Consider the following 14552-nt stretch of genomic DNA (forward strand, 5'->3'; position numbering starts at 1 on the left):
GAATATTCATTGACTGTTGAATGTTTCCAGGAAATCCTTAACTTTCTTTTTGAAGGAGTTTGTTCTTAATCCTTTTAGAATACCATTGGTTTTTCTAGAGTTTTAGGAAGTTAATCTCTAGAACTAATAGGATTAATGTCACTTTCGGGAGATGTAGACAGTAGTTAAGCTGCAACTTTGAAGAGTAAGGCTATTTAGATCTGAAACCTGAGCAATAATGTAACAAGTCAGTGGAAAATGAAAAGATATCTTTATAGATTGAAGGAGAAAGAGAACAATTTTGGGGAGGTGTTGGGAGGTCACACTCAGTGAGTGATGTTCAGGGGTTACTCTTGACTGCACTCAGAATCATTCCTGGCAATACTCAGGGGACTATAGGTGCTGAGGATTGAGTCCCAGGTTGTTCACATGCAAGGCAAGCACCTTACCTGCTATACTGTTAGGAGTCTTGAGGCTATACTTTGTTTCCTGTAACCATTCAAGTAGAAAACATCATAAGCAGCTTTTTATATTTAGTGAAATTCTGTGTCATAAAGAGGATCGATGTTAGGAAACTGATGCAAAAGATTTTTTTTAAAGATTTATAGTTCTGTAAATTGAAAATAAAACTGAAGCAATGTTTGATTCTAATCTTGGGGAGTTAGAATAATCTGATTAGGACACTGAATCAAAGATGTAGAATAATCTGACAAGGATCCCGAGTCTGGGCCAGAGAAGTACAGTGGTTAAAGTGCTTGCCTCTGGGCGGCCAACGTGGGGTGGTTTCTCTATCCCCAGCCCCACAGTTTGTCCCCCTGAACACTGCCAGGAGTGATCCTGAGCACAGAGCCAGGAGTAAGCCAAGTCTGAGCACTACTGGGTGTGATCCAAAAACCAAAAACCAAGTGTGTTACTAATATGTTTCTTTTTTTCAATCTTAGTGGTTAAATTTTTTTTTATTTTTCCTGCCTTGAGGCTTGTTTTCTTCTATTTTACAACTTAACCACCTCACTTAATCACTTAACCAGCTCTAACTTCATTTTGTTTGTTTGTTTGTTTGCTGTGGGCGCACATCCAGACTTAGTCCTGGCTCTGTTTATTCCTTGTAGGACTTTGTGAGCCATATGGAGTGCTGGGGACGAAACCCATGCTGCATATGTCATATCCTTTGTACTATTGATCTGGCACCGCTGGGATCAATGTTTTTTGTTTGTTTTGGGGCTACACATGGCAATGCTTAGGGATTACTCCTGGCTCTGCACTCAGAGTCACTCCTGGTGGGTTTTGGGGACTATATGGGAAACCAGGAATTGAACCCTTGTTCGCTCTGGTGCAAATCAAGCACCCTATCTGCTGTGCTAATGTTCCGGCTCCCCATAGGTTCAATTTTTTTGAATGTCAGCATTTACTGCCTTTTTGGTTAAAATAAGCTACAGGGGCCTGAGAGCACAGCGGTAGGGCATTTGTGTTGCATGCTGCCGACCTGGGAGGAACCCTTTCGATACCCGGCATCCCATATAGTCCGCCAGCCTGCCAGGGGCGATTTCTAAGTGCAGAGCCAGGAGTAACCCCTGAGCATGGCCAGGTGTGGTCCAGAAACCAATCAATCAATAATGTTATAAAAAAAAAAGCTACATATAGGTTTTAGGTTTTGGCCAGTTGAAATTTTCTTTTTTCCTTTTGGGGAGGGGGGTTCACCACACCTTATCGCTCTCAGGGGTTACTCCTGGCTATGCGCTCAGAAATTGCTCCTGGCTCACGGGGCCATATTGGATGCCGGGAACTGAACTTAGGTCTGTCCTGGGTCAGCTGCATACAAGGCACCTCTGTGCTATCGCTCCTGCCCCCCAGTTGAAATTTTCTCTATTAACATTATATAGTCTAAAAGTTTTTGTTTTAGATTTATGCTGTTCTCATCAAGTGCCTTTAATTTGGATACTGATTAAACTAACTAGGATATGGTGTGCTCTTCCAAAATAATAGTGTCTACTAGAATATTAAAATTCTATAGCATAGCTTATAATTTGATTAAAAATAATGTGGAGATGGGGCCAGAATGATAGTACATCTTGTAGGGTGTTTGCCTTGCATGCGACTGACTCAGGTTTAATTTCAGGTATTCCATATTGTTCCCTGAACACCACCAGAAGTGATAATTGAATTATTTTCTAGGAATTTTATATCTCTGAAAACATACTCAGGTGCAAATAATTTCCCCTTGTGCTGCTTTAGTATCTAAGGATCTACTAATGGAAACCTTTTTCATTGTTGTTTCTGTTTGTTTTGGACCCACACCTGTAATGCTCAGGATTTCTCCTGGGTACTCAGGGAACCAGATGCAGTTTCAGTGATCCAACTTGGGTAGGCTGTGTGCAAGGTACATACCTTACCCTATACTATTTATTACTCCAGCCTGAGGGCAGAGTATGTTCTTTTTGGTCTGAGTCTGCAAATGCATTCTGATCCATTTTCCTTCCATAGGTAGATTTTTTTAAGTCCCTATGCCTGTTATTTCTGAGTGCCATCACATTAAAATATACTCAAAGGGGCCAGATAGTATAGCAGGCAGAGAACTTGCCTTATTCTTTTTGTTTTATTTTGGTTTTGGGTCACACCTGGTTGTGCTAAGGGCTTCCTCCTGACTCTGCTCAGGGATAACTCCTTTTGGGCTCAAGGGACCATATGGGGTGCTAAGGATAAACCCTGGACCAGACCTATGCAAGGCATGGGCCTTACTTGCTGTACTGTTTTTCCAATCTCCACATAGCACTTATTACCTACAGTATATCAGATATTCTACTGTTTGCCAGTTTTTTGTTATAAGCATTTAAGTTATATCAGTAAATTTAAAAGGAAACCATTCTTGTCCTCATGGAGCTTTCATTCTAATAGAAGAAGACAAACAGCAAATGTAGGTAAACACATAGTCTTCTAGAATGTGCTACATACAGCAACAACAGAAATAGGAAGTAAAGGAACTTTGCAAATATGTAAAGAGTAAAATTGTTTGTTTTTATTTTTGGGCCACACCTGGTGGTGCTCATCTCATGTTACTCCTGGCTCTGTGTTCAGAAATCACTCCTGGCAGTCTGGGGGATCCAACGTAGGTCAGCCATGTGCAAGACAAATGCCCTTCCTGCTCTGCTATTCCTCCGGCCCCTGAAGTATATAATTTTAAAGTAGAATTAAGGGAGTTGAGTCAACTTTGAAGATGCCTGGGGGAATAGAATTCCAGGGAGAGGAAATAGTATAAAAATCTTAAAGCAGGGGCCGGGCGGTGGCGCTAAAGGTAAGGTGCGCCTGCCTTGCCTGCGCTAGCCTTGGACGGACCGCGGTTCTATCCCCCGGTGTCCCATATGGTCCCCCAAGCCAGGAGAAACTTCTGAGCGCATAGCCAGGAGTAACCCCTGAGCGTTACCAGGTGTGGCCCAAAAACCAAAAAAAAAAAACCAAAAAAAAAAAACTTAAAGCAGGGGCCAGTGCAGTGGCGCTAGAGGTAAGGTGTCTGCCTTGCCAGCGCTAGCCTAGGACAGACGGTGGTTAGATCCCCCGGCATCCCATATGGTCCCCCAAGCCAGGAGCGACTTCTGAGCGCATAGCCAGGAGTAACTCCTGAGTGTCACTGAGTGTGGCCCAAAAACAAACAAAAAAAAGTCTGAGAGAATTTATAAGGACTTCGACTCTCACCTTGAGGAAAATAGGGAGCTCCATATAGGATTTGGAACAGAGACTTGATGTAATCTGACTCTTCTTTTTGGGGTAGACTTGTTTCTGTTTTGGGGCTATGCCCAGCAGTGCAGGAGCAGCAAGGAGGGGGACTTGCTTCTCCCAGAGGTACAAAGGGGGATCAAGTTGTGCTGGCAGTGAAACCTAGATTTCTTAAATGCAAAATATGTGCTGTTTTTCTATATGTGCTGTCTTTCTATATGTGCTGTTTTTCTTCTGCATGTCTTGACTGTTTAAGCAGTGTATTTTATTGAGCAGGGAAATCAGTTTAGAGATAAAAGTTTTGTTTGTGTTTTAGACCACTCTAATGGCTTGAGGAATGGGATGTCACTCCTTATGGAGCTTGGGGACTTGGTGGTGTGGGGTATCTAACTATAGTCAATACAGTCCAGGCCTTTGAGCCAATTCTCTGTTTCAGGAGGCAATATTAATCATCTAGGATTAATGGTCCTCAAACTACGGCCCGTGGGCCACATATTGTATTTATTCCCATTTTGTTTCTTCACTTCTAAATAAGATATATGCAGTGTGCATAGAAATTTGTTCATAATTTTTGTTTTTACTATAATCTGGCCCTCCAACAGTCTGAAGGACAGTGAACTGGCCCCCTGTTTAAAAAGTTTGAGGACCCCTAGGTTAAAATGCTAGTTCAAATCAGGGTGGTAGAAGAGGAAGTGGTTATTAAGTATAATGTGGAGCTAGTCAAGTTTTTGGCCTAGTAAGTGAAAGGATGAATTTAGCATAAACAAATAACTGAGATGGTAAAGGCTAAGAATGGATTAAGTTGGGGAAGGAAGAAAATGTAGCTAAAGAAGTTATTAAGTATAATGTGGAGCTAGTCAAGTTTTTGGCCTAGTAAGTGAAAGGATGAATTTAGCATAAACAAATAACTGAGATGGTAAAGGCTAAGAATGGATTAAGTTGGGGAAGGAAGAAAATGTAGCTAAAGAAGAGGCATAGAATCTCATTTTTTTCTTCTTTTTTTCAGTTTTTGGGTCACACCCAAAAACTACTGGCCCTGAGATCAGAAATCACTCCTAGTGGGCTTGACCAAATGGGGTGCTAGTGATTGAATATGAAAATGGGTTGTCCATGTGCAGGGCGAACGCCCTACCTACCCTCTGTATCATCACTTTGTTCCCCAGAATCTTGTTTTTGAAATAGTTTTGCATAAATTGATAAAGGTTGCTTGCCTTTGAGAGAGCACTTATTCTACAAACCTCAAATAATTTTCATTTTCTTGTGTTACTTTCTGCTGCCTACCAACAGACAGTTATGCCAACATTTAGACACTATAGCTCTAAGATGCAAACAATTGTTAAAAATTTTGGGATTTGGACCACCCAACCAGTGCTCATAAGGTTCTAGGTAGGGCCTCTTACAGTGCTCCTCAGCCAGCCACGACAGCAGTTTAGTATTAGAATGAGAGGATTAGGTGCAGCTCAGGCCCTGTGTGGAAGGGAACTATCAGGGCCACTCAGGTGTGCTTAGGGATCTCTGGGGTCTAAGCCTAGTGGTGAAGTAAAATCCTACATCTTCACTCCAAGATGCTTAGGGGGAACCCTGTGGTGTTGGGAGCCAATCTGGGATCAAATGCATGTTATCTCTTATATTACCCCTCCACTATCCCCCCAACCCTAATACTTTTAAAATCAGTTTTAAAATTTTCATTGAAATATCATTGGTTTGGGGGCCGGGCGGTGGCGCTAAAGGTAAGGTGCTTGCCTTGCCGGCGCTAGCCTTGGATGGACCGCGGTTCGATCCCCCGGTGTCCCATATGGTCCCCCAAGCCAGGAGCAACTTCTGAGCACATAGCCAGGAGTAACCCCTGAGCGTTACCGGGTGTGGCCCAAAAACCAAAAAAAAAAAAAAAAAGAAATATCATTGGTTTATGCCATTTTATGTAGGTCTCATGTGTACTGCAGCATTATAATTCCACATCTATATATTTTTTATATAATGAAAGTACAATTTTCATCTATAAACCTATACTTTTTTTTTTACCTGCTTTACACACTCACCTGGCCCCCACTTCTTTGGTAACCATTAATATTTATCAAAAAATTTTTTTCGATTTTATTCTTTGTATTTTATATGAATGAAATAATATAATGTTTTTTTTTCCTTGCTCTGATGTTTCTTTTCACTTACAATTCCTGGAAGGTTATTTCAAATGCAGAGTTTTAGCTTTCTCTATTTTCTACATTCATTCATTCATTCATTCATTCATTTATTTATTTATTTATTTATTTATTTATTTTGAGGGGATCACACCCGACAGCTATCAGGGGTTACTCCTGGCTCTATGCTCAGAAATCACCCCTGGCAGGCTCAGGGGACCATATGGGATGCCGGGACTCGAACCACTGTCCTTCTGTATGCAAGGCAAACACCCTACATCCATGCTATTTCTCCGGCCCTCCCCTTTATTTATTTATTTATTTATTTTGGTTTTTGGGTCACACCCGGCAGCGCTCAAGGGTTACTCCTGGCTCTATGCTCAGAAATCGCTCCTGGCAGGCTCGGGGGACCATATGGGATGCCAGGATTCGAACCACTGTCCTGCATGCAAGGCAAACGCCTTATCTCCATGCTATCTCTCCCGTCCCGAAGTTTAGGTTTTAAAGGAAAACAATATGCATTCTGCATATTGCTTTTTAAGAACCTTCACTTATTTTACAGGTGATGATGAGCAATCTACACAGATGGCTGCAAGTTGGGAAGATGAGAAAGTGACAGAAGCATCTTCAAACAGTTTTGTCGCTATTAAAATCGATACCAAAAGGTAGGTTTATGTTTAATTACTTCATATTACTTTTGATATAAACTTATTTTTGCATAAGTTATATGCTAACTATAAAAGTGATGTTTTTGTCGAAGGCATCTGGTTGAAAAACCAAGTAACTTTGGCAGTATCACAAATGCAGATGAAGAACTGTAAATGTCCTAAAATTTGATAGAATTAACTAAGTCATGTATTGGATATATAGAGAGGAAAGATTGGCTTCTCTTTTTAGATTCTATTTTGGGAATGAAAACATTTTCTATTGAAAACATTAAATAGAAATTGGTACATTTATATGTCCCTCATAGAATATTTTGTGTTTTCTTCCCTGCTTTAAAACTTTTTAAATAAAATGGGGCAGTAGTGGTGGTGCAGCGGTAAGGCATTTGCCTTACCTAGGACGGACTGTAGTGTGATCCCCCGGCATCCCGTATGGTCCCTCAAGCTAAGAGCGATTTCTGAGCACAAAGCCAGGAGGGAGTAACCCCTGAGTGTCACTGGGTGTGGCTCCCAAACAAAAAAAAAAAACCTTTTTAAATTAAAAAATTATAATCATGCAAAAGCTACTAAGTAATATAATAAATCTTAATCAGCTTTAGTAAGTATTAACTCAGGAATTTGTTTACTTCTATATTCCATTAATTTGCACTCATTTAACTTAATGTTTTGTATCTGGTCCTGGGGATCAAAGTCTTGATCTTAAACATTCAAGGCAAGTGCTCTATTACTGATCTAACATCTCCAGACTTGCTTAATCACACCCCCCCCTTTGGATCAATTAGTGATGTTTAGGGGTTACTTCTGACAGTGCTGGAGATTTTGCCTGTGTGGGCTCCCATATATACAAAGTATTTCAGTCATCTTCCTAGTTTCCCATTTAATCTTGTTTTGTTTTGAGGCCATGTCCAAAAACATGTACTCAGGGCATACTCCTGCCTTTGCTCAGGGATCATTCCTGACAGGTTTGAGGAATCAAATTGAGGCTGGCCATGTGCAAGGCAAATGACATACCCGACTACACACACCCCCAACCCAGTTTAATTTTTGAAGCAAATTTTGTTTTTGTTTGTTTGTTTGTTTTGGGGCCACATCCACTAGGTTGCACTAAGGCTCTGTGCCCAGAAATCACTTCTGGCATGCTTGGGCAACCATATGGGATGCTGGGGATCGAACCTGGGCCTGTCCCAGGTTGGCAGTGTGCAGGGCAAATGCCCTCCCTGCTGTGATATCACTCTAGCCCCACAAATTTAGATGTTACTTCATCTGTAAGTATTTCAGTATGTCTCTAAAAGAAAAGGTCTCTCTCTTTTCTTTTTTTTTTTTTTTTTTTTTTTTCAGTTTTTTGGCCACACCGGTGATGCTCAGGAGTTACTCCTGGCTATGTGCTCAGAAATCGCTCCTGGCTTGGGTGACCCTATGGGGTGCTGGGGATTGAACCATGGTTTTTTTGTTTGTTTGTTTTTTTTGGTTTTTGGGTCACACCAGCAGTGCTCAGGGGTTATTCCTGGCTCTACGCTCAGAAATTGTTCCTGGCAGGCTCAGGGGACCATATGGGATGCTGGGATTCGAACCGTCATCCTTCTGCATGCAAGGCAAATGCCCTACCTCCATGCTATCTCTCTGGCTCACCATCGTTTGTCTTAGGCTGCATGCGCAAGGCTTGCGCGACTGCTCCCCCCCTTTTCCTTTTGGTTTTTGGGCCACTCCTGGCAGCATGGAGGACTACAATGCTGGGTTCAAGTAGCCAGGCTTATTATCACCAAGAGCAGGTCCTGCCTTACCCCCCCCACCCCCCGCCCCTCAACACTGTTTGGGTAACCCTGCCCTCTCCAAAATAATAATAAAACTATCTTTGTTTATATTTGGTCTTGTTTTGTTTTTTGGGCTACACTCAGCAGTGCTGAGGGATTTCTCCTGGTTCTGAACTCAGGAATCACTTTTGGCAGAGCTCTGGAGATATGGGGTGCTGGGGATAAAACCCAGGTTAACTGTGTCCAAGACAAGCATCATGGTTACTGTTACTATCTCTCTAGCCCTGCTTATAAACTTTTTATTGGTAAATAGTATGGTATGGTCTGCCATATAACAACAAATACTAAATCATTTCTTAGTTGTAATACTTTTGTTTTTTGTGATATTGAGGGCTTGAACACGGACCTCATGGTTCCAAGACATATGTTATGCCTCTGAATCACATACCTCATCCTGTAATGTACACAAGATTACGATATTGCTGTATATATTTTTAAAATTTTGTTTTTGGTTTTAGGGACACACCAGATGGTGCTCCAGGGTTACTCCTGGCTCTGAACTCAGGAATCACTCCTAGTGGGGTGATGGGGACCATATGGATGCCAGGGATCGAACTTGGGTTGGCTGCATGCAGAACAGGCACCCTACCTGCTGTGTTATCACTCTGGCCCCTATAATGCCATATATTATTCATTATCTCCTAAATGTACCTTTTAGAATTAGTACTGGGAAGTGGAATGAGAATTTAATGACAGGTGGAAAATATGAAAATTTCAGAGTTCTTGATTTATAGATTAGATTGATGTATTTGGCATTTAAAACATTTATTTGGTTTTTTTTTTTGTTTTGTTTTGTTTTTTTTTTGGGTCACACCCGGCAGTGCTCAGGGGTTATTCCTGGCTCCACGCTCAGAAATTGCTCCTGGCTGGCACGGGGGACCATATGGGACGCTGGGATTCGAACCGATGACCTCCTGCATGAAAGGCAAACGCCTTACCTCCATGCTATCTCTCCAGCCCCCATTTATTTGGTTTTTGATCCTGACCAAGTTGTGCATTTTGGGGATCATGCAGAGCCAGGGACTGAACTTGAGCATTCCAAGTGCAAAGCATGCACCCAGATCATTATCGCTCTCTAGTTACTTCTTCACATGGTGACAATGAAAGAAACAAATTTCTGAAAAGTAATTCTTTTTTTGTTTTTTTGTTTTTTGTTTTTGTTTTTGGGCCACACCCTGCAGTGGCTCTTAGGGGGTTATTTCTGGCTCTGCACTCAGAAATCGCTCCTGGCAGACTCGGGAGACCATCTGGGATGCCGGGAATCGAACTTGGATCCACCCCAGGTGACCAGTGTGCAAGACAAATGCTCTTTCGCCGTGCTATCACTCTAGCCGCTCAGAAAAGTAATTCTAGGGCCAGAGAGATAGCACAGCTGTAGGGTGTTTGCTTTGCATGCAGCTGATACAGAATGGACGGTGGTTCGAATCCCAGCTTCCTATATGGTCCGGTCATGCCTTCCAGGAGTGATTTTAGAGCACAGAGTCAGGAGTAACCCCTGAGCGCGGCTTGGTGTGACCCAAAAACCAAAAAAAGAGAAAAAAGAGGGAAAAGAAAAGAAACTAATTGGTACAGTGGAATTTTGTATAAACTGACAAACTGTAAAAAGTATGTTCAGCTACTGATTTTCTGTTTGATTTTGTTTTATAGTGAAGCCTGTCTGCAGTTTTCACAAATCTGTATCCTTTGAACGAATAATTGATTTTGTATATAATTTAGGATTTACCTTCCTTCAGTTAATTGGTGACATTTGGAAATTATATAGGAATTCATACATTTTTATTTATGAAAACTTTACCAAATGTCTTTGATATTAATACGTTGTAGCAATGAGAATCATAAAATTATTAAATTTTGATTTAAGTATATTTATTTGATCATATTTTATTATAAATATTTTATACTATGTAATTAAAAATAAGTTGACATTTTGCCCTATTATCAATAATGTTTTGTATAAGTATTCTTTTGTCTCCCATTAATTGTTAGACTTAATTAAACTGTACAGATCCTGTAGTATGTGTTCCATCAAGCTTCTTTATTGGAGACAGTGGAATTCCCTTGGAAGTAATAGCAGGAAGTGTGTCTGCAGATGAACTTGTTACCAGAATTCATAAAGTTCGACAGGTGAGAAGGAACAGAATTGGTCTTTTTATATACATGGAAAAAACTATATGCCAGGAACTTGATAATAGGAATATTTTTGGAGGCATTACCATTATATTTAATAGGTACTATATATATATATACACACACACACACACACACACACACACACACACACACACACACACACACACACACACACACACATATATATATATATCCTGGACCAGTGAAAAAGCATTATGAAGTTGAGAGGTACCTGTAAATAAAGTGGCTTCTTTATTTTCCCTTCCTTTTTCTTTCTTTGCCCAATCACATAAAGCAAGTCACAGTGTTGAAGCGATAGTACAATGGGTAGGGCATTTGCCTTGCACCCAGCCGACCTAGGTTTGATCCCCTGCATCTCTTATCCCCTGAGCCTGCCAGGAGTGATTCCTAAGCGATGCAGGTATGTCCCCTCAGCCCTCCCCCCCAATAAAAAAGGCAAGTCACTGTTACTTTGTACAAGAGAACTAATGTGCTGTTTACTATGCATAAATGACCAAACTCAATTTCTCATTTGCATTTATTTTCGGCAGATGACTGTTATAGTCTATAACTAGAAAACGAAAGTCTAACTTTTATATATAGAAAATTCAAATGTACTTTTTAAACATTTTATTTGAAGAGCTCTGATTTACAAAGGTTTTGATACTTGAGTTTTAGGCATATAATATTTCAACACCAATCCCACCACCAGTGTCAGCTCCCATCACCAATGTTCCCATTTTTTATCATCCCCAATTCCCCAACCAACCTCCCTACCCCTAAAAATGAACAATGTGCTTTAAAAATATTTCAGTTTTTTTTTTTTTTTTTTTTTTTTGATTTTTGGGTAACACCCGGCAGCGCTCAGGGGTTACTCCTGACTCTACACTCAGAAATTGCTCCTGGCAGGCTCGGGGACCATAATGGGATGCTGGATTCGAACTGCCATTCTTCGCATGCAAGGCAAATGCTTTACCTCCATGCTATCTCTCCAGCCCAATATTTCAGTTTTTGTTATCTTATAATTGATTCCCATTTACAATGTGTTTATATCATGTTTTGTATTTTAGTTTCATCTTAAAATTTTTTTTTTTTTTTTTTGCTTGGTTTTGTACCTTCCAGCAGTTTTAGGCTTCACTTGGGCTATATCTGGAGGTGTTTGGGAGGTCATGCTGTGTTAGGGATTGAACCTGGGACCTTTTCTTCCTGCCTAGCTAGCTCACTAGTTTACAGTTTTTTTCTTAACCTCTTATTGAGTATAAATGGACTTATTCATATTTGTCTCATCTGCCTTGATAATTTTAGATTGTTATCAGTTAAGTTACAATATGTTTTCTCCTAGATGCACTCTTTAAAAGGAGAAACATCAGTAGCAAATGGCAGCCAGTCAGAAAATCCAGTTTCTGTTCTATCCAGCTCACTTGAACTGAACACTTCTGAAAATGCTCAGTCCAGAAATGTAGAACTTTGTGAGACATCACCCACTACTGATGATACAAAGTCAAATTCTGAAGCAGGTAATTTTAGTGTGCTCTTTTGAGTGTAGTAGAAGTACTCCTTTTGCTTCTTTAAAGGATATCGTTTAATATCTTAACAAATACTCTATTTTTTCCTCACATTCATTTTATTTCAAAGGTTAAATGGTTTGTCTTAAACGCATGTGCATATCGTTTAGTGGAAGAAGAGAAATCTATAAATATGCTCTTCAGACTTAAATTAGCAATAGTTAAATTGTAATTTCTGCTTTAGTTCAGGGACTCTCATTATAATTTAGTAGTTTTATAAATTCCTTCCCAACTTACAGAATTTCTTTCCCTGTTCTCTATTTATCCTCGTCAATGTACCTTTGGGGAGCCATGCGTGAATTCTCAGTTACTCTGACCAGAACCTTGAAGCCTAAACAGAGAAAGGTGTTCTGAGCTCAGGATCTCCTTTGACTTCCTTTCCTACTCCCAGTGAGTGGCCTTCCTTACCTTCAGGTTCCTGTCACAAACTATCCCCAAAGCTTGTGTTCATTCAGCTATCCCATATTCAGTGACTATACAAACCTCCCCTCAGAAAGTAGCATGGCTCACATGAACTTAGCCATTTCAGAAAATTTTGGAATATCTACACTAATATACTTGGAACTGCTTTTTAATAAGTTATCTGTGTATACTCTTTTTTTGGGGGGGGGTGGCGAGGGGAGTTTGAGCATACCTGGTAGTGCTCAGGGATTACTTTAGGATTTGTACTCAGGAATTACTCTTTTTTTTGGTTTTTGGGCCACACCCGGCGGTGCTCAGGGGTTCCTCCTGGCTGTCTGCTCAGAAATAGCTCCTGGCAGGCACGGGGGACCATATGGGACACCGGGATTCGAACCAACCACCTTTGGTCCTGGATCAGCTGCTTGCAAGGCAAACGCCACTGTGCTATCTCTCCGGGCCCCAGTAATTACTCTTGGCAGTACTCAGGGAGACCATAAGGGATGCCGAGGATAAAACTCGGATCAACCACATGCAAGGAAAGCGACAAGCACCTTATTTCCTTACACTCATCTTAAGATCTTATCTCTACAGTTGACTCAGATTCTGAATGCATACATATCTAGGGGATCTCTGCTTATCAGTGTAGTTCATATGTATTTATTGGAAGTAATATATATATATATATATGTAAAAACATTTAAATACTTACAGTAAGTTAAATGTAGCCAAATATCTAACATTATTTATAATTTCCAAAATTTGTAATATAAGTTATTTAAAGGCCATGTATAACATAGTTGACATAGTTTATCATAATTATTAAAAAACAAAAGAAAGGAAAAAGAAAGAAGAAAATAGAAAAAATGTACAGCAGTAAGAACATTTGTGAAAATTATTGTATCTCGTAATGTGGTCATTAAGTCCTTGTCAAAAAATTTAGTAAAATCTTGCTGTTGGCTGATAATTCTCTTACTTTTGTTTCTGAACATTATGTGGCTTCAGATACATGTTGGCATCTAAATTGGTCTCTTACTTTAGGGATGACAGTAACAGAAAAATTTGGAGTTGTTGCACGCCCACAAATGTGGCCACATTGTCCCGGAATTCTAATCCTGATACTGCAGCTTTTGTGGGTCATATTTTTGGCTGCCAGGGCTTCCAGAAGTACAAGAAGTCAGCTGGATGGTTTTAGCCTGATTTTAGCCTGGAGATTTGGTTAGGTTAGTGTCACTGTAAAGAGCTACAAAGGAGTGGTGAATGGGGCTGGAGCGGTGATGCAGCGGTAGGGCATTTGCCTTGCACACAGCTGACCTAGGACGGACCACTGTTCGATCCCCCAGTATTCCTTATGGTCCCCCAAGCCAGGAGCAATTTTTGCCTTTTTTTTTTTTTTTTTTGTGGTTTTTGGGTCACACCTGGCAGTGCTCAGGGGAAACTCCTGGCTCAATGCTCAGAAATTGCTTCTGGCAGGCACGGGGGGACCATATGGGAAGCCAGATTTGAACTGATGACCTGCTGCATGAAAGGCAAACGTCTTACCTCCATGCTATTTTTCCAGCCCCTGGGAGCGATTTTTGATCGCAGAGCCAGGAGTAACCCCTGAGCATCACGGGGCGTGGCCCAAAAACAAAAAACAAAAAAGTGAAGTGGCAATTATGGTTGATGGGTGCAGGAGGTATGCCTTAACCAGACAGGGACTTGGCCTGCCCTCTACTCCCAGATTTCCAGCTTTCAGATTCATGACTGTTGTACCTATAATTTTTCATGGCTTGGTTTACATCTCTTTTGACAATAGGGAGTTGGCCAGCTACAGATACTGCATTTGTGGAAACAGTTTCCTAATTTCCTAAATTCTTAATTCTTTTTCAATATATCTCATCATTTCCTATTAGCATGACATATTTACTTTAGTATTTCTTTTTGTATGGGTCTTTGTTTAGTCTTTTCTATTATGGGGGGGGTGCCATATTTGGTAGTAATGGAAATATTTGAGGCTATTCCTAGTAGTGTTCAGACCTAGTGGTATTTTAAAGGTGCTGAAGGCTACCAGGGCCACTTCAGTGGATGTGGAGAAGCCCGTGGTACCACAACCGTACACAGTGGCAGAACATGCTCTGCCACTTGAGATACTTCTCTCGCCCCCTCTTCATTTTA

At 40.7% G+C, this 14552-nt stretch overlaps 1 protein-coding gene across 1 annotated transcript in view; it reads left to right on the forward strand.

Annotated features, from left to right (window-relative positions):
• UBXN4 (UBX domain protein 4) overlaps positions 1 to 14552 on the forward strand; it is a 48972-nt gene that overhangs the window by 2304 nt on the left and 32116 nt on the right. Inside the window, exons 2-5 of the mRNA XM_049773660.1 lie at positions 6388 to 6490; positions 9949 to 9977; positions 10307 to 10425; positions 11774 to 11948. Coding sequence (XP_049629617.1) covers positions 6388 to 6490; positions 9949 to 9977; positions 10307 to 10425; positions 11774 to 11948 — 426 coding nt within the window. The remainder of the gene's footprint in view (positions 1 to 6387; positions 6491 to 9948; positions 9978 to 10306; positions 10426 to 11773; positions 11949 to 14552) is intronic.

The sequence above is a fragment of the Suncus etruscus genome, chromosome 5 (genome assembly GCF_024139225.1).
Source record: "Suncus etruscus isolate mSunEtr1 chromosome 5, mSunEtr1.pri.cur, whole genome shotgun sequence".
Taxonomy (NCBI): Eukaryota; Metazoa; Chordata; class Mammalia; order Eulipotyphla; family Soricidae; genus Suncus; species Suncus etruscus.